This window comes from Aquarana catesbeiana, linkage group LG10, assembly GCF_042186555.1.
Source record: "Aquarana catesbeiana isolate 2022-GZ linkage group LG10, ASM4218655v1, whole genome shotgun sequence".
In the NCBI taxonomy this organism is placed as follows: Eukaryota; Metazoa; Chordata; class Amphibia; order Anura; family Ranidae; genus Aquarana; species Aquarana catesbeiana.
In genome coordinates this window covers 147,032,478-147,053,782 of record NC_133333.1, presented here as the reverse complement: position 1 = coordinate 147,053,782, position 21,305 = coordinate 147,032,478, and the positions used below count along the sequence as shown (strand labels likewise).

Here is a 21,305-nt window from a genome sequence, read left to right as displayed (position 1 = left end):
CGCAGAGTCAGAAAGTGTTAAAAGACAAACACATAGCAAATTTTACTTTAACTGCTTCAGCAAGAAGATTTTACCCCCTTCCTGACCAGAGCGGTTTTTGCGATTCGGCGCTGCGTTGCTTTAACTGACAATTGCACGGTCATGCGATGTGTCTCCCAAACAAAATTGACGTCCTTTTTTTCCCACAAAGAGAGCTTTCTTTTGGTGGTATTTGATTGCCTCTGTGATTTTTATTTTTTGCGCTATAAACAAAATAAGAGCGACAATTTTGAAAAAAACGCATTATTTTTCACATTTTGCTATAATAAATATCCCCCCAAAAATATATATAAAAAAATTTTTTTCCTCAGTTTAGGCCAATTGTATTCTTCTACATATTTTTGGTAAAAAAAAATAACAATAAGCGTTTATTAAAATAGGGGATAGTTTTATGGCATTTTTATTAATAATTTTTTTTTCTCACTAGTAATAGCGGCGAACAGCGATTTTTATTGTGACTGCGACATTATTGCGGACACGTCGGACATTTTTGACACATATTTGGGACCACTGTCATTTATACAGCAATCAGCAATGCACTGATTCCTGTGTAAATGACACTGGCAGTTAAGGGGTTAACCACTAGGGGGCGGGGAGGGGTTAAGTGTGTCCTAGGGGAGTGATTACCAGAGGTGGGGGACTCGAGTCATATGACTTGACTCGAGTCAGACTCGAGTCACCTGTTTGAGGACTTGCGACTTGCTTGACAAAATTAAATAAATGACTCGACTTGACTTTGACTTGTCACTAATGACTTGCGACTTGACTTTGACTTGGGCTATTTGACTTGCAATGACTTGCAATGACTTGGCACCACCAGTTCTGTGTCTTGGCCTAGGCAAAAGCCGCCCCCCCCCACAAAAAAAAGCTCCCCCCGAGTCCCGGCTTCGGGGTAGATCAGTATTTTGACTTAATTTGTGACTTGACCAAAATAAATGACTTGACTTGACTTGCTTGACTTCTAGCAGGGACTCGACTTGACTTGCTTGCTTTTCGCCACAGTAACTTGGGACTTGCTTATGACTTGAAGGTTAAGACTTGAGACTTGCTTGTGACTTGCACATGTGTGACTTACTCCCATCACTGGTGATTACTAACTGTAGGGGGATGGGCTAGCAGTGTCACTACACTGATCACTGCTCCCGATTACAGGGAACTGTGATCAGTGACACTTGTCACTAGGCAGAACGAGGAGATGCTGTTTACATCAGCATCTCCCCGTTTGTCCTCTCCGTGAGGCGATCGCGGGTATCCCCGCGGCGATAGAGTCCGTGGGACCCGCGACCCGACTCACGGAGCTCCCGGCCGGTGCATGCGCTCCGCCGGCGGTGCGCACGCAACGGCACGGCGGGAAATTCAAATGGACGTGCCTGTAAGTCCATTTGTCCAGCCGTGCCATTCTACCGACGTCCATGGGCGTGCGCCGGTTGGGAAGGGGTTAAGGAACCAAAGAGTGTCCATAGAGTTTCCAATAATATATCCATAATGGATACAGATGATCACCAAAATTCACGGGGAGGGATCACAGAGTTATACACCTTGTTCAATAGCCAAGGTAATAAGTCTTCCTACCAAATGGCATGGGAATTGGACCCGGCAAAACAATTGAAGAGGAGATGTGGATAAAGTGGTCGATTATGGTGCATAAGGGCATACTCAATACTTCCCTTGTGGAAGCAAATTTCAAAGTGTTATCGCGTTGGTACCTTGTCCCAACAAGGTTGGCAAAACTATACCCGGACATCTCGCCCCTTTGTTTTCGGGGATGCAGACAGGAGGGCGATATGTTTTATATCTGGTGGTCCTGTCTGAAGGTTCGACATTTCTGGATCAGAACCAGGGCTTTTTTTCAGCGGGAACGCAGGGGAATGCAGTTCCGGCACCTCTTGGACTGACTATGTAATGCCAAGGGTTGCTGGGGTGTGCTGCAGGGTATTGATGCTCACTGCTTGGGATCTATTTTTGCAAGGGGGTCTATTGTTGCTGGGGAGGTCTATTGTTGCTGGTGGGGGACCTATTGTTACTGGGGGGTCTTATGTTGCTGGGGGAGTGAGTTGTTGCTGAAAGAGATCTACTGTTGGGGGAGGGTCTATTGTTGATGGCAGCCAGACAGACTATTAATGATGGCTGTGCGGAGATCTATTGATGCTGCCGGGAGTCTATTGTTGCTGGCGGGGAAATTTTGTTGTGGTTGGTCCATTGTTGTTAGGGGGATCTATTGTTGCTGGCTGCAGGGGATCTATTTTACTGCTTTTCTTGATATCATTACCAAATTCCATACAAATTACACAAAATGATACTTGGTTCTATATTGTCTAAAAGGGAGGTGGGTAGTGGCGGAGAAAAGGGGTGACTCGGAAAGGGGGCATTCCTGCACCAATTGTCTGAAAAAAAAAGCCCTGATCAAAACGTTCAGTCTGGTCTATTCAGTGTATATACCCAGAGACACCAAAACTGCACTATTCGCTGACCTGTCAGAGGAGATCCCCAGACATCTTCGAACTATCATATTTTTTATTTTTCTAGCAGCCAAAATAACCATACTGCGAGCATGGAAATCGCCCGTGATCAATGTCACGATGGTGAAACAAAAATATCCTGGATTATGGCAAACAAAAAACTGACTAGTATCCGTAAAGATAAACAAGCTAAGTTTGAAAAATTATGGAACCCCTAGATTGCGTAGCTCCAAGCCCCTTAGCTGCTGGAATACCCTGAGGATTCAGGTCCGGGCCAAGGGGTTGGTCTCTCTCTCTCTTCTACCTATTTTCTTATTTAAGGATAAAAGGTCCAGAGTTCATTTCAAGTGTGCTATATGCATTTGGAATCTGTTGCTGTCAACTCTAAATATGAGTTCCAAAGAGCTGTCACTATCAGTGAAGCAAGCCTTCATTAGGCTGAAAAAACAAAACAAACCCATCAGAGAGATAGAAAGAGAAAACATTAGATGTGGCCAAATCAACTGTTTGGAACATCCTTAAAAAGAAAGAACGCACCTGTGAGCTCAGCAACACCAAAAGACCCGGAAGACCAAGGAAAACAACTGTGGTGGATGACCGAAGATTTCTTCCCTGGTGAAGAAAACACCCTTCACAACAGTTGGACAGATCAAGAACACTCTCCGGGAGGTTTATGTGTGTGGAAGTCAACAATTAAAAGAAGACTTCACCAGAGTGAATACAGAGGGTTCACCACAAGATGTAAACCATTGGTGAGCCTCAAAAACAGGAAGGCCAGGTTAGAGTTTGCCAAACAACATCTAAAAAAGCCTTCACAGTTCTGGAAAAACATCCTATGGACAGATAAGACCAAGATCAACTTGTACCAGAGTGATGGGAAGAGAAGAGTATGGAGAAGGAAAAGAACTGCTCATGATCCAAAGCATCAGTGAAGCATGGTGGTGGTAGCGTCATGGCGTGGTCATGTATGGCTGCCAATGGAACTAGTTCTCTTGTATTTATTGATGATGTGACTGCTGACAAAAGCAGCATGATGAATTCTGAAGTGTTTCGGGCAATATTATCTGCTCATATTCAGCAAAATGCTTCAGAACTCATTGGGCAGCGCTTCACATTGCAGATGGACAATGACCTGAAGCATACTGCGATAGCAACCAAAGAGTTTTTTTAAGGGAAAGAAGTGGAATGTTATGCAATGTCCAAGTCAATCACCTGAATCTGATTGAGCATGCATTTCACTTACTGAAGACAAAACTGAAGGTTTTGAACAAGCAGGAACTGAAGACAGTTGCAGTAGAAGCCTGGCAGAGCATCACATCAGGGATGAAACCCAGCGTTTGGTGATGTCTATTCATTCCAGACTTCAGGCTGTGATTGACTGCTAGGGATGAGCCGAACACCCCCCGGTTCGGTTCGCACCAGAACCTGCGAACGGACCGAAAATTGACGTCTATCGGACTCGAACGTTCAAAATCAAAAGTGCTCATTTTAAAGGCTAATTTGCTTGGTATTGTCCTAAAAAGGGTTTGGGGACCCGGGTCCTGCCCCAGGGGACATGTATCAATGCAAAAAAAAACTTTTAAAAACGGCCGTTTTTTCGGGAGCAGTGATTTTAATGATGCTTAAAGTAAAAAAAAAAAGTGAAATATTCCTTTAAATATCATACCTGGGGGTATCTATAGTATGCCTGTAAAGTGGCACGTGTTTCCCGTGGTTAGAACAGTCCCTGCATAAAATGTCATTTTTAAAGGAAAAAAGTCATTTTAAACTGCTTGCGGCTTTAATGTAATGTCGGGTCCTGGCAATATGGATGAAAATCAGTGAGACAAATGGCATGGGTACCCCCAGTCCATTACCAGGCCCTCTGGGTCTTGTATGGATATTAAGGGGAACCCCGCACCCAAATTAAAAAAGGAAACAGCAGTATACAGGCGGTGCAAACAAGACAGGGACTGTAGGTTTGTTGTTAAGTAGAATCTCTTTGTAATTTTGAACTGGTACATTTTTAACGTGTTTAGCTCCAGCCAAAAAATCTATTTTAAGCTTTTTGGAAAACATAGGGAAGGGTTATCACCCCTGTGACTTTTTGTCCCAATGACAAATGTTTTTTGAAAATTTGGGTTTTTTTGTGAAACAAGGATTGGTGATAAATTGTCAGTGGAAAGGAGAAATGTTTTTCCCATATTAACTTACAGGAGAGAATTTCCCTTCCTAGGGGTAAATTTCATCTCACTTACTGTTGTCTGCTTCTATTTGCAAGTTGGAGTCATTTGTAAGTTGGATGTTTGAAAGTAGGGGCCTGCCCTATATACTCAGCAGAAATTTGGGCCTTAGGTGTTGTTGTGGCCACAACACTGTCAGCCCTCACAGGGCCCTGTTGTGAAGTATTAGATCAAGAATTGTAATTACATGCCCCTGTTGAACAGGGGCTGAAAAATTGGGCCTTAGGCACTGGTGCCACAACACTGCAACCCCTCACAGATACTCTAGTTGGAACGCAGGAACGAGCCCTGCTGCAAAGTATTGCATCAAAAATTGTAATTACACGCCCCTGTTAAACAGGGGCAGAAAAATTGGGCCTTAGGCACTGGTGCTGGTGCCACAACACTGCAACCCCTCACAGATACTCTAGTTGGAATGCAGAAATGAGCCCTGCTGCAAAGTATTGCATCAAAAATTGTAATTACACGTCCCTGTTAAACAGGGACAGAAAAATTGGGCCTTAGGCACTGGTGCTGATGCCACAACACTGCAACCCCTCACAGATACTGTAGTTGGAATGCAGGACTGAGCCCTGCTACAAAGTATTGCATCAAAAATTGTAATTACACGCCCCTGTTGAACAGGGGCTGAAAAATTGGGCCTTAGGCACTGGTGCCACAACTCTGCAACCCCTCACAGATACTCTAGTTGGAACGCAGGAACGAGCCCTGCTGCAAAGTATTGCATCAAAAATTGTAATTACACGCCCCTGTTAAACAGGGGCAGAAAAATTGGGCCTTAGGCACTGGTGCTGGTGCCACAACACTGCAACCCCTCACAGATACTCTAGTTGGAACGCAGAAATGAGCCCTGCTGCAAAGTATTGCATCAAAAATTGTAATTACACGCCCCTGTTAAACAGGGACAGAAAAATTGGGCCTTAGGCACTGGTGCTGGTGCCACAACACTGCAACCCCTCACAGATACTGTAGTTGGAATGCAGGACTGAGCACTGCTGCAAAGTATTGCATCAAAAATTGTAATTACACGCCCCTGTTAAACAGGGGCAGAAAAATTGGGCCTTAGGCACTGGTGCTGGTGCCACAACACTGCAACCCCTCACAGATACTGTAGTTGGAATGCAGGACTGAGCCCTGCTGCAAATTATTGCATCAAAAATTGTAATTACACGCCCCTGTTAAACAGGGGCTGAAAAATTGGGCCTTAGGCACTGGTGGCGGCGCCCAGAACCAAAAATGTTCTTACAAGCTATCAGCGTGATCATTGAGGAGGAAGAGGATAATTACTCAGGATTCCTCAGCATCAGCATAGGCAGTCTTTGAAGGGATCTGAGATTTAAAAAAAAATATTCGGTTACATCAGCATCAGGTGCTTGGTAGCTGGTGGTGATCCAAGACTGATTCATTTTTATGAAGGTCAGTCGATCGACTGAGTCGGTGGACAGACGCACCCTGTGATCGGTTACAAATCCTCCAGCAGCATTGAATGTGCGTTCCTAAAGAACGCTGTATGCAGGACAGGCCAGTAGCTCAATTGCATACTGTGCAAGCTCTGGCCAATGATCCATCCTCAAGACCCAGTAACCCAGAGGCTTTTCAGTGGGAAAGGTGTCCAAGTCAGATCTTGCCCCTAGGTGTTCCTGCACCATGTAAAACATGGTGCAGAAGATATTTCACCCTCTGCTCCCTCTGCGACGGCAAGATAAGGTCCGCAACCTTACCCTTGTAACATGGATCAAGGAGGGTTGCCAGCCAGTATTGGTCCTTCTTGATACCACGAATACGAGGATCCTTACGCAGGCTTTGCAGGATCAGGGAGGCCATGCAATATAGGTTTGCTGAGGCATTCGGTCCGGAGTCCTCTGGGTCACTAAGGATGACACGGTCCGCAGCCACCTCCTCCCAGCCACGTACAAGTCCATGTGTTTCTTGGGACTGATCTCTTAAAGACTGCTGCTGATGCTGTGTGCCAGGCTCCACCTCCATACTGACACAATCCTCCTCCTCCTGTGTGATCGGCGGGCACGCAGGAACACTGTCTGGATAAAGGGGGCCTAGAGAGCTAAGGAAGTCCTCCTCTTCCTTCCTCTGTTCTGCCTCAAGTGCCCTGTCCATTATTCCACGCAGCGTGTGCTCCAACAGGTGGACAAGGTGCACAGTCACTGATGCATGCACTGTCACTGCTCACCATCCTCGTGGCCTCCTCAAATGGTGACAGGACAGTGCATACATCCCTGATCATGGCCCACTGGCGTGGGGAAAAACCAAGCTCCCCTGACCCTGTCCTGGTGCAATAGTCACACAGGTACTCATTGATGGCCCTCTGCTGCATGTGCAGCCGATGCAGCATGGCCAACGTTGAGTTCCACCTAGTGGGCATGTCACAGATTAGGCAGTTCTTGGGCAGGTTAAACTCCTTTTGGAGGTCTGCCAGCTGAGCACTGGCATTATATGACCGGCAGAAATGCACACAGACTTTCCTGGCCTGCCTTAGGACATCCTGTAAGCCCGGGTACCTGCCCATGAACCGCTGCACCACCAAGTTAAGGACGTGAGCCAAACCGGGCACATGGGTAATTTGTCCCTGTCGGAGGGCAGAGAGGAGGTAGGTGCCATTGTCACAAACCACCATTCCTGCCTTAAGTTGGCATGACGTCAACCACCTCTGAACCTGCCCCTGCAGAGCTAACAGAACCTCTGCCCCAGTGTGGCTCCTGTCCCCCAAGCACACCAGCTCAAGCACCGCATGGCATCTTTTGGCCTGCATACTTGCGTAGCTCCTTGAATGGCTACAGAGCACCGCTTGTTCCGAGGACAAAGCACAGGAAGAGGCCATGGAGGAAGAAGAAGAGGAGGGGGTGGAGGAGAAAGGTGTGTCACAATCATTAGTAGTGGCAATTTGGAGGCGTGGTGGTGGAACAACCTCCAACACTACTGCACCTTGTCCTGCATCCTTCCCAGCTGCCAGCAGAGTCACCCAATGCAAGGTGAAACTTAGGTAACATCCCTGTCCATGCCTGCTGGACCATGAGTCAGTGGTAATATGCACATTACCACTGACCGCCCTGTCCAGCGAGGCCAAGACATTGCCTTCCACATGTCGGTAGAGAGCTGGAATCACCTTCCGTGAGAAAAAATGGCGTTTGGGTACCTGCCACTGAGGAACCGCACATTCCACAAACTCACGGAAGGGGGCAGAGTCTACAAACGGAAAAGGCAGCAATTGAAGTGCTAGCAATTTTGCCAAGCTAGCATTCAACCGCTGGGCATGTGGATGGCTGGGAGCGAACTTCTTTCAGCGGTGCAGCAGCTGGGGCAGGGAAATTTGCCTGGTACAATCTGACGTCGGTGTACCGAAAGCAGATTGCCCACAAGTACTTGGCTGTGACACACCTAATTCTACACCTTCATTCCTCTCAGTGCAGGTCTCAGAGAGGACTGAAGGTATAGTGGGGTTGGAGTTCTCAGCTGATGAGGAGCAAGGAGAGGTCCTCTTTGTTCTTTGGTGTGAGTCTTTTAGATACGCTTGCCAATGAACTCCATGGCAGGTCAACATATGTCTGGTCAAGCATGTGGTGCCCAAGCAGGAGATGTTTTGGCCACGCGAGATACGCTTGAGACATATTTGCAAATAGCAGCGGTGCGATCTGATGCACTCGTCTCAAAAAAAGGCCCACACCAAAGAACTTTTGGAATAACACGCAGAGACAGCAGCGCCCTGCACATGTGGAGCTTTGGGGTATGATGCAGTCAGTGTGCTGCCCTTAGGCTGGCCCCTGGAGGGCATCCTGCCTCGTTGGTGATGTGCCTCCTCCTACGTTAAGTCAGTGACCTCATCATCCCCTCCCTCCGCATCACTGGGGCAAACCTGGCAGTATTCTGCAGCAGGGGGAGCATGACCGCCAGATTGCTGTCCTTCTTGGGCACCCCCTCTGTCCGTGCTCACGTTACTGCCTTCATCTAGCTCAGTATCATCAGAGTCTTCTAAACGCTGGGCATCCTCCTGGAGCATGTACCCAACACTGTGGTCAAACAGTTCGAGGAACTACTCAGGAGGACATGGTGGGGCTAGGGAAGGAGTCACTGATGCCATTGAGCCGAGGGAAGAGGCCGTGTTGGCAGCTGCTTTTCCAAAGTACCCTGAGCATGGGTGAGAGGATGAGGAGGATGAGGACGGCTTGGTCATCCACTCGACCAAGTCTTCTGCATGTTGTGGCTCAACACGGCCAGCTGCCAAAACAAAGGCCAAGCGTGTCCCACGGCCACGTGCTGATGAGGATGCACCGTCTCCATGACCAACACTGTTACCTCTAGACACAGAGCCTGCTTGCCCTCTTTTATTGGCTTGTTACTGTCTGCCTCTCCTTGTTGGCCTTCCAGACATACTAATGGCCTGTAGCTGCACTAAGCTGGGATATATATATATATATATATATATATATATATATATATATATATATATATATATATACTGATACTGCAGCTAGCAAAATCAACTGCCTGCCTGTAGTATGAGAACACTACCAACCTTCTACAGGTAGCTTTAGCTGAACACTGTGCAGAGTTCACAAAAAATGAACTTGTAGCTTATTTAGCTGCCTGCGGTAGTGACAGGATCAGGAAAACACCACCAACCTTCTACAGGTAGCTTTAGCTGAACACTGTGCAGAGCTCGCACTACACTAACTTGTAGTTTTAGCTGAACACTGTGCAGAGCTCGCAAAAAACTAACTTGTAGCATATTTAGCTGCCTGCGGTAGTGATAGGATCAGGAAAACACCACCAACCTTCTACAGGTAGCTTTAGCTGAACACTGTGCAGAGCTCGCAAAAAAATAACTTGTAGCTTATTTAGCTGCCTGCTGTAGTGATAGGATCAGGAAAACATCACCAACCTTCTACAAGTAGCTTTAGGTGAACACTGTGCAGAGCTCGCAAAAAAATAACTTGTTACTTATTTAGCTGCCTGCGGTAGTGATAGGATCAGGAAAACACCACCAACCTTCTACAGGTAGCTTTAGGTGAACACTGTGCAGAGCTTGCAAAAAAAATAACTTGTAGCTTATTTAGCTGCCTGCGGTAGTGATAGGATCAGGAAAACACCACCAACCTTCTACAGGTAGCTTTAGCTGAACACTGTGCAGAGCTCGCAAAAAACAAAACTTGTAGTTTTAGCTGAACACTGTGAGGAGGACGCACTACACTAACTTGTAGCTTTAGCTGAACACTGTTCAGAGGACACACTACACTAACTTGTAGCTTTAGCTGAACTCTGTGAGGAGGACGCACTACACTAACTTGTAGTTTTAGCTGAACACTGTGAGAAAGACGCACTACACTAACTTGTAGCTTTAGCTGAACACTGTGAGGAGGACGCACTACCCTAACTTGTAGCTTTAGCTGAACACTGTGCAGAGGTCACACTAAACTAACTTGTAGTTTTAGCTGAACACCGTGAGGAGGACACACTACACTAACTTGTAGCTTTAGCTGAACACTGTGCAGAGGTCACACTACACTAACTTGTAGTTTTAGCTGAACACTGTTCAGAGGACGCACTACACTAACTTGTAGCTTTAGCTGAACTCTGTGCAGAGGTCGCACTACACTAACTTGTAGTTTTAGCTGAACACTGTTCAGAGGACGCACTACACTAACTTGTAGCTTTAGCTGAACACAGTGCAGAGGTCGCACTACACTAACTTGTAGTTTTAGATGAACACTGTTCAGAGGACGCACTACACTAACTTGTAGCTTTAGCTGAACACTGTGCAGAGGTCGCACTACACTAACTTTTAGTTTTAGCTGAACACTGTGAGGAGGACGCACTACACTAACTTGTAGCTTTAGCTGAACACTGTGAGGAGGACGCACTACCCTAACTTGTAGCTTTAGCTGAACACTGTGCAGAGGTCACACTAAACTAACTTGTAGCTTTAGCTGAACACTGTGAGGAGGACGTACTACACTAACTTGTAGTTTTAGCTGAACACTGTGCAGAGGTCACACTAAACTAACTTGTAGCTTTAACTGAACACTGTGAGGAGGACGCACTACATTAACTGTAAATAGTCTAGCTGCCTGACTGTGGTACTAATAGGATCAAAAGAACACCAGCAATTTTCTTCAGGTAGCTGTAAATACTGTAACAAGACAAGCCTGCCTGTCAGTAGGAAGATAACAGGAATGGATCTAGCTAAACTGAATACAGTGTATATATATATATATATATATATATATATATATATACACACACACACACAACACCTGGGATGCATATATATACACAATACACTGTACGTGCAGCTAACTCACTGACTGTCCTGCCTAATCTAGCTAACTCAAATGAAATCACACTGTCTCTCTCTCTCTAAGCACGCCGGAACACACTACACAGGGCCGCCGTATAGGCAGCCTTATATAGTGTGGGGTGTGTTCTAACCCCCTGAGCCATAATTGGCCAAAGCCAAGATGATGGCACTGTGATTGGCCAAGCATGCGGGTCATAGTGCATGCTTGGCCAATCATCAGCCAGCAATGCACTGCGATGCAATTCAGTGAACGATTGAACAGCCGATGTTCGAGTCGAACATGGGTTCGACTCGAACGCGAAGCTCATCCCTATTGACTGCAAAGGATTTGCAACCAAGTATTAAAAATTGAAAGTTTGATGGATGATGGTTAATCTGTCCAATTACTTTTGGTCCCTTAAAAAGTGGGAGGCACATATACAAACTGTTGTAATTCCTACACCGTTCACCTGATTTGGATCAAAAATATGCATTTGAATTGTTTATTTTTATCAAGTTACAAAATGCAAAGTGAGCGAACAGAAGAAAAATCTAAATCAAATCAACTTGGTGTGACTACCCTTTGGCTTCAAACCAACATCAATTCTTACACTTTCACACTTTGTACACTTGCACAAAAGTCAGGGATTTTGTAGGATTAGAATCAGGAGTGTGATTAACCAATTATACCAAGCAGATGCTAATGCTCATCAATGTCATATATAGGTTGATGGAGAAGAACTACTTTTGGTTCAACAACACCTTCTTCTTGCAGAGGAAAGGTGTAGCCAATAAGGCCAAGTTCCCTCTGAGCTTGGCCAAACTTTTTTTGGCAAAATGGGAGTAGGATGTAATATATGCGAACTGGAGACCTGAGCTAATTCTCTGGGTCCGCTACATTAATGACATCCTCCTCCTTTGGGATAGGGAGGAGACCTCCTTGGAACAATACTTGGTAGGTTTGAACAGTAACAATAGGGGCATTTCTTTGAGTTACACGTACAGCCATAAGAGTATATACTTTTTACACCTCAAAATGTATGTGGATGGTGGTACAGTACCCAATTTATGACCACTGATAGAAATGGTTATATACCACTTTATAGTTGCCACCACCCATTGTGGCTGAATCAGATCCCTAAAAGTCAATTTTTACGGAGCAGGAGAAATTACTCCAGCGAGGAGGTGTTTACATCTCAGGCGCAAGTTATCAAAAATAGATTCTTGGAGAAGTGCTAAATATGATCTATGATAAATTAGACAAAGCTTTAATTACAGTACAGGATGTTGATAGAATTATCCTTATAGAAGATAAATCAAAAAGAGGTTTTGGGTCCATATCTCCCAGAGAATCTCAGGGTTATTTTTAGGGGGGCCTTCTATCAGAAATCAGGTTGCCCCTAATGTGGTAGACCCAACTAAGTGATTTGTTTTCTTTCAGGATTTAAAAGGTTGCTATCCTTGCAGCAGAAAGTGCACAGTATGTTCAATTAACTGGTTTAAAGGGAGAAAAATGTATAACTTTCAGTCAGATACTACAGGACGGTCATAAAACATAGGGTCGTTCATTACATGTACAGTCAAAAAGGTTATCTATTTGCTGCGGTGCCCATATGGTCTTGAGGGAGGACCACTAGGACACTGCAGGTTAGATTACATCTGGGTAATTAAAAAAAAGGCTACCCAAATCATAGTGTTTCTAAACACTATGCCCATAATAGACCAAAAGAGCACTCTGCTTGTAAGTATGGCTAAGTTTGTTCCTCTTTGGCAGGACAGCCATGTCAAAAGAGCATTTTTTTAAACTTGAGACCAAGTAGATTTATAATTTAAAGACTCCCCCCCCCATGGTCTCAATATCGAATAGGGTGTAAATGCTTTCATCAATGCCAGTTGGTTGTGTTGTTTTTTATATGAAATTAATTTGTGTATTCATTAAAATGGTGGGTGTTGCAATTTTTTTTTTACACAGTATTTGCGCAGCAATTTTACAAACACATTTAAAAAAAAAAAAAAACACACTTTTTTTTAACTTTAAAGCGGGGTTCCACCCAAATTTTGAACAATATCTGTATGTATTCTCTTCCTTGCCTAGATGCTGACATGCCGTTTAAAAAAATTTAAATCGCCGTAATTACCTTTTATTTTTCTATTCTTCTTTGCACTTCCTGGTTCTCCTCCCGTGGGAGTAGGCGTGTTTCTAGCCTCTCCCAGACTCCTGAGAGCTAGTCTCAGGCTTCCCAGGATGCCACTGAGCATGTGCGGGAACGAGCGGTGAATGCTGGGAGCACAGCATTCACCACATCCAGGAAATAAATGCTTGTGGGCTTCAAATGCCCACAATGAAGATGGAAACCACCTGCAGTGAATAATATAAGTTATTCTTTCCGACGAAATCTGAGACAGGCGGACATATTACACACAATATGTGAGTATGTAATGCTGAGAAGAAAAGTTTGTGAATGAACTCAAAAAAAAAAAAAAAACGATAGATAGGTGGACCCCCGCTTTAATGCACTAAAGCACACTATATTGCCTAAATGTTTGGTAAAATTTAAAACATGATCATATGCCGAGTACATAGATACTAAACACGACATGCTTTAAAATTGCGCACAACCATTCAGCGGCGACAAACTACATTCATTTTTAAAAGCCTTTACAGGTTACCACTTTACATTTAAAGAGAAGGTCTACTGCTAAAATTACTGTCCATGATCTGACGTTCGCGGTGATACTTCACATGCATGGTGCAATTGCTGTTTACATATGACACGAGACCGACGCTTGCGTTCGCCTTTGCACGCAAGCACGGGGGGACAGGGGTGTTTTTTTTAATTATTTATTTTGCTTTTTTATTTTATTTTTACACTGTTACATTCTTTTTTTTTTTATCATTATTATTGTTATCACAGAGCATGTAAATATCCCCTAGCAATAGGTAGTGGCAGGTACTCTTTAAAGAAAAAAATTGGGTCTATTAGACTCTAGATCTCACCACTGCCCTCAAGCATCTGACCACACCAAGATTGGTGTGATAAGATGCTTTCCCAATTTCCCAATTGCGCTGTTTATATCCGGCGAAACCAAAGTCATGAAATGCTCATACCTTCCGGTTTCCTAGGCCATAGAGATATTTGGAGCCGTTCTCTGATCAGCTCTATGGTGAGCTGGCGGAACCACCAGATGCATTATCAGGTTCCCCGGTGGGACAGGAGAGCCTGAGAAAACCATGGAATAAGGCGGGGGGGGACACATTCCCTCTCACTGTTTGTAAAAGCAGTCTAGTGGCTAATTAGTGGCTAGGATTGCTTTTATATGAAAGCTGACCCCTGGATGAAAAGAATGATACCAAGATGATACCTAAACCTGCAGGCATCATTCTGGTATAACCACACAAATTCTATCAACATACCAGTACATTGCTGGTCCTTGTTGGGCAAATATTGTAACGTTCTTTTTTTTTCATGCAGCCTGTGGGCTGAACGAAAAAAAGAGATTGATCATGGGTATGCCCACCAGTTTTGCACTTACATAGATCGCTACTCAGAAAGCATGTGGTAACAAACATTGAGTGGCATCGGAACAAAGAAAGTCTTGCATGCTGATATCCTTCAGTAGGTCAATTCCCTATGCATTTTGGCAGAAGCTGACATGATCAGGGGACTGCTCACTTGACATACTACACGCACTAAGGCTCTGTTTCCACTAGTGCGACTTATTTTGCGACTTGACACATGTCAAGTCGCATGACAAGTCAAAACCCATGTATTTCAATGGTCCCCGTTCTCATTGGTGCGACTCAAGTCGCAGCGACTCGAAAAAAGGTTCTTGCACTACTTTGTTCCGTCTTCGGTGCGACTTGTTCTCCATAGAAAGGTATTAAGTCGCAATGAAGTCGTATGTACATGTCTGACACCGCGACTTTGTTGCGACTTCCACGGAAGTCTACGGAAGCACATGATCTCTGCTCCTCCCAAATACATCACTTCCTATATCGATGTATGTGAGTGTGGAAGACAGCAGGAAGCATGCCTAGGGCAAAAAAAAATAAGCGACAAGTGCATGACAATGAGGAAATTATTAGGCTTGTCAGACAACGTCCGGCAATATATGACCTCAGAGATCCAGGTTACAAAGATCATGCAAAGAAGGAGAGAGCATGGTTGGAGGTGGCTCGCATATATTATGAGACATGGGACTCTTTCTCAGCCACAGAACGTTCTACAAAAAGTAAGTGGTTGATATATGCTGCTTAACACTTTCTGTAACCAATGGTTGTGTGCACTGTTTTTTCTTGGTGGGGACCGCTTCTCCTGGCAGGAGATCACAATGGTTTGGCAGGAGGTAATCCCATGTCAACACTATCTGTGTTGATGGTGTCATTTATATAGTTACTTTCCTGTAACCTGTGGCTGCAGGAAAGTAAATCTGTGTGTGTGGGCCAGCAAATAATTTTTGTCCACGGTCCTAATAATATTAAATATTATTAAAGATGGCCCTGTCAACATCCTCCAGCACATGTCAAATTATGTAGGTGTCATGGGTAATATATGTAGCGGTTGTTTTAACACCATCCATATCAATTATGCAGCCTAGCAAATGAATGACCTATAGGCAGTGACTAAATTTGTTTTAAAAAATGTATATTTTGCTTTATATTTTGTAGTGCACTCGTTACAAACTCGATGGAGAAGTCTCAAAGACTGCTACAACCGGTACTTACGCAAATTAAAAGAAGGAAGGAGTGGTTCCGGCTCTAAAAGATTAGCCCCATATGCCCATGCCGGGGATCTTGAATTTTTGAAACCAGTGTTGGAAATGCGAGAGTAAGTTATCAGCAGGCATATGTTACGAATTCTACATATCAAATAGTAATGCTTACTTTAAAAATATGTGATTTGTATTTCAGAACCCAAGCAAGCTGGGAAGACAGCACACAGGGTTTGGCAGCAGAAGATGAGGCAGAGGAAGCTGCGGAGGAGGAGGAGCAAGAACAATTCCAAGACAATGTTGACAAGGAACTGTTCGTAGATGAAGCAAGGTCAACATCAAACTCAATGAATGAGGAGGATGCAGAACCAGGACCTAGCAATGTCTCTAGGCCTTTGCGAAGGTCTTCAAGGGTCAGTGCCCGGCCTGGTAAACCCATGGATAAAATTTTAGAGGTAGTCAATCAGATGTCCACTAAAATGGCTGAAAACCAGTGTGAAGACACAGCATTTCTCACTGTAATTTTAGGCATATGTAAACAGGTACCCCCTGAGAAAAAATATGCACTCAGGATGGCTTTAATGTCAACTGCTCAATCATTTGTGGGTGAGGGGCCAACAACATCCTCAGCATATATGCAACCCCCCCTTCCCCAATATCCCCCTTATCAACAATACACTCACTTTCCAAGTACACAGTATGCTCCACCAATAAACCGTCCATACTGTGACCAGTATGGTAATATACTGAATCCCTCAAGGCCACGCATGTTGCATCCAATTCCTGACCCCACTACCTCTACCCTTGGCCCCCCAACCACTCACCAACTTAGGCAGCCTACACCCAGTCATGTTCCGCCTTTTCTGGCAAGCAAATATTATCCTGGTCCATCAGTGGATTTCCCTGGACCAACCAATAGTTCAGTTTCCGGGACCACTGAAAACAAAACATACGAGCAATTGTAATTTACAATTATTATTGAGGTGTGTTTAAGACTTGTTCTCTATGTTTTGTTTGGTTGAGGAGGCCAAAACAACAACTGTTGTAATTTTAAGTTCATGGAACGTATTTCTTTATTTTTGCCTTATTGCAAAAAGAGTTGTCTTGTAAAAAAGATTCAGATATTTTTTTATATTTTTGAAATAATTTTATTTACGGGTTTTTCTGAGAGAAATAGTTTATTATTTCACTATTTGTTGTGCTTGATAAAAAATAAACAAAATGGTGTAGTTCACCCAAACACATAACCCAAAAATTTTGTGTGCTTCCCTGCACAAAAAAAAAAAAAATAAAAATAATTTTGTTTACATTGTGCATTTTCGGCTTATCCTTTTTTCGAATTTGAGGAAACTACCTGTTATTATGCTTTTGGATGCACTGAAACATAACATACATCAAAATAATATTCACAGAAAATGCATGACATACATTATGCTATGGCATCCTGCTGCCAGGGGACAGAACCAGCAGCAGACAGAAAATAAGATGAGAATCCCTCACGCACACTGGCACCATTGGTGGTGCCCCTACTGGCACTCCATTGTGCACCTTCCAGATCGTGCATGAGGGAATCTTCAAAAAGATAGCCATCACGAATTCTCACAAAATTGTGAAGAACACATGCTGCTTTTACTGCAGATATTGCATTCTCCATTTTTAAATTAATGGGGGTATGGAGCAAACGCCACTTGTTGGCTAAAATGCCAAAAGAACATTCTACCACTCGTCTTGCCCTCGTTAAGCGGTAATTGAAGATTCGCTTCTCTTCACTCAAACACCGATTTGAATAAGGCCTTAATAGATGCTCACTGAGAGCAAAGGCCTCATCCCCAACAAACACAAATGGCATTGGCGGCCCATTTGTTCCTGGCAACGGACAGTCCTGTGGCAGGTCCAGAGCATTTTCCCGCAACATTCTTCCAAAGGAAGATCTTTGGAAAATACTTGAGTCTGAGCTGCTGCCATATGATCCAATGTCTATATAGCTGAAACAATAATTGGCATCAGCCACTGCAAGTAAGACAAAAGAAAAATATTTTTTGTAATTATAGTATTTTGTTCCACTGCCAATGGGCATCACTACCCTCATATGTTTGCCGTCAATTGCCCCTAGACAATTTGGGAAATTGCAACGATCCCAGAAAAGTTCCGCTTTCTTGCACCAATCGTCGGAAGTGGGCTTCTTCAGAACCAAATCACTAAGGACATTCCATATGTCTCGGCAGGTCTCGTGGACAATAGTGCTGACTGTAGTTTTGCCAACCAAAAATTCAAAATGCAAACTGGAAAAGGAATGTCCAGTTGCCAGGTACCTAAAATGGAAAAGTACATACATTTTAGGATAATGATACATATTGACACTAAGCTACATCAATAAACCCAAAAAACAGAGCTAGGAAGGAGGTGCCTGAGGAAGTGAAGAAGGAAGAAGAGGAGCAGGAGAAAGACACAGGTGATGTAGAGGCAGAGTTAAGATTTTAAAACCAAGCTTACGCACAATTACATGCTAGTAGTTATTTTTGGACTGCATGTAAAGATGATGAAAGAATGATGTGGATCTCCAAAAGCCACATAGAAGTTAAGAAGAAGAAACAGTAGGTATGAACATTTACCTCAATGTTATTATGAGTCTTTCAGCAGATGGAATACTCCTTCTGAAACTGGTGTTTTGGCGCTCTAGATGACTAGAGAGCAAAGCCAACAATTCATCAAAACTGTAAAGAGAAAAAATAGGGCTAGTATCTACACTGACCATGTAAAAATCAAACATTTACAAATGGAGTTACATTTTTCTAACAATTTGATTAGGTTCTAGTTAACACTTCGAGCTATTCAAATCTCAAAATACTAAAAAGAGTAATAATGACCAGGCATATACACATTTTGAGAAATATATCTGGCAGCATTTGCAAGTTGTTATCAAAAAATGTTCTCACCTTCTAATTGACATCCTTGTATAGTTGAAAAATTTTTCATCATGAGCCCGGAGGTCATTGTAAAGGACCCCAAACTGGCCTCTCACTTCCCTTTGGGCAATGATGGGATGTATCCAAAAGCGATGCCTTCTCCTCCTCCGGTTATCCTCCTCTTCTTGATCTATAAATGCTGCTACAGAAGCCAAAATGACTGCTGACCCAACATACTGCATAGCCAACATGTTTGCTAACAAACATACAACACGAGACAACCAAACAGGAAGGGGCAATAAATAAGCAGGATAAGGAATTACATCACTAGGACTAAATCGCAGAACATCCAAGTCGCACAAAGTCGTAATTAAAGTCGCAACAAAACGCAACACAAATCGCAACGCACAATCGCAGTGTAAAGCGCGCGACTTTGGGGACGCAATAGTGGAAACATAGCCTTAAATAACATTGCAGAGAAGGAGGGTGGAAAATCCCAGGAATTGACATGTTTGCGGCCAAGTATAACAACTTCAATGCCATGGGTGGACAGCTCACTGGGGGCATCTTGTGGAGAAAAATTATAATTACTAATCCACATGCCAAACTAATGGAATCCTGTTATTCCGAACTGTTCCAACCGCCAATATAGGCCGTTATTTTGACATATAGCAACATAACAGTAAATTAAAATTAAAAACACATATTAACTTCAATAATTGGTTTATATAAATATTGACAATGATAAATAGTCACAAAACTCATCTAATAAAAAATATTTTAAAGGAGGGGGCGTGGCTTGCCAGCATCAGTAATGGCTGCTTGATCCCTCTTCTCCGCTCTAAACCCGGCTAATAGTGGCTCCACAGCACTCCATTAACAACGAAAAAAAAAACGATCATCCCCCCCGCGGGTCACTTGGCACCTGGGCGCGATGCTGAAGAGAAGAAAACAGGAAAACAGGAATATATCTAATAAGCTGACAGATTTTTACTCTTATGCGGGAGCGGGCAGAGGACAAGATGGCGCCGACGGCTCTCACAGGAATGCAGCTGTACCGTCTCCTCACACTAACGGCGGCGGACCACCACGCCCAGCCTTCCCATCACAGGCAAATTGTGAGTACTCTCCACTTCGCTCACCCTCTTCTGCCTCCCCTGTGAAATCCATGCCCAGGAGAGAAGATGACACTCCAGAACACAGCCATAACCTGCCCTTCACTTTACCTCCCTCTGATGTCCAGCACCACTCAGCCATAGATAATTTCCCTGCTTCAGATCAGCCCTTATCTGAGCTCACAATGAAAAACATGCTGATCTCACTTAAACAATCACTATACTCAGACCTCTCAGCTTCAGTATCCTCACTGGCCACTGTTGTGCAGCAACAGGGCCAGCGTCTCCAACATGTTGAAAGCAAAATGTCTGACCTCTTCACTGCCCATAATGATATGGTAGATGTATACACGGAGCATGAAGATGAAATGCAGGCAATACATCTTAAGCTGGCAGATCTCGAAGATCGTTCTCGCAGGAACAATATCAAATTCCGCAATATACCCGAATCGGTACAACCACCTGAGTTGGTGCGATTCCTGCAATCCCTGATGCGAGCACTAGTGCCTGACCTCACTGACAGAGATCTAGAAATAGACAGGGCACATAGGCTACCAAAACCGCCTCACCTCCCGACGGAAAAACCCAGAGATGTACTAGCACGCATACACTTCTTCAAAGCAAAAGAAAAAGTGATGTTTGCTGCAAAGCGATCGCCTAATCTTCCTGATCCTTTCACGGCTATCGCACTATATACAGATCTCTCCAAGATGACCATGGAGAATCATAGGCAACTAGCCACGATTACTAAAGCCCTCCATAACCACCACATACCATATAAATGGGGATTTCCCACCAAACCGCTGTTCATGTTTCAAAGCAAAACACATGTGGTGCGCACACTTCAAGCGGGCCTCCAACTACTGAGGCTCTGGCGCATAATCCCGGAGGATAGCCCAAGACCGCCTCCTTTTCCTCCTTCCCAAATGGAAGCCGACTGGTCCCTTCAAGATGCATGATTGTTGGCGCATAAGTTCTCATATGCTACTCAGCCGGGTAATGGCGGTTTACTGTCTCTTTCAAGTCTATCCTTCCATCCACTGGCTCCACGTTCCTGGACGCCACTGGAGGAAATCCCCCACTGTTTGGAAAGATTCAGCAGTAACTCTGCACATTGAACCCGTATTTTTCATGGGCTCTCTCTTTTTACTACCCTCCCCACCCCACGACAGCCTTCACCAAGCCTTCTGGACCTACTACAGCGATCCATAGCTAATGACCTGACTGACCTGATCAACCCAGACCACACTATCATCGAATAAGCCTAGCATTATCATCTTATTATAAAGGGCCATAACCAACAGCCTTGCCATGCCAATTAAACTGACCTCACTAAATGTCAAAGGCCTAAACAGCCCACAAAAAAAAAAAGGGCTAACCTGCAAAGAGAACTAACAAATCACAATGGGGACATTGTCTTTATACAGGAGACGCACTTTGCAGAATCCAAAACACCAAAGCTTAGGCTAAAAGGATACGAAACCACATATCTGGCTTCAGGGCCAAAGAAAAAGAATGGCGTACTGACGGCTATACGCTCTACCCTCCAGTTCCAACACATT

General features: G+C 44.1%; 2 protein-coding genes across 3 annotated transcripts in view; one reads left to right on the top strand and one right to left on the bottom strand.

The window, feature by feature from the left end:
- Positions 1 to 21,305, bottom strand: part of GRIN2D (glutamate ionotropic receptor NMDA type subunit 2D) — a 1,662,686-nt gene that overhangs the window by 1,459,975 nt on the left and 181,406 nt on the right. The gene's annotated exons all lie outside the window — the stretch shown is intronic.
- Positions 15,678 to 17,145, top strand: LOC141109864 (uncharacterized). The gene is made up of 3 exons (XM_073601123.1): positions 15,678 to 15,838; positions 15,922 to 16,640; positions 17,135 to 17,145. The coding sequence occupies exons 1-3, from the start codon at positions 15,831 to 15,833 to the stop codon at positions 17,143 to 17,145; spliced, it is 738 nt and encodes a 245-aa protein (XP_073457224.1). The 5' UTR covers positions 15,678 to 15,830.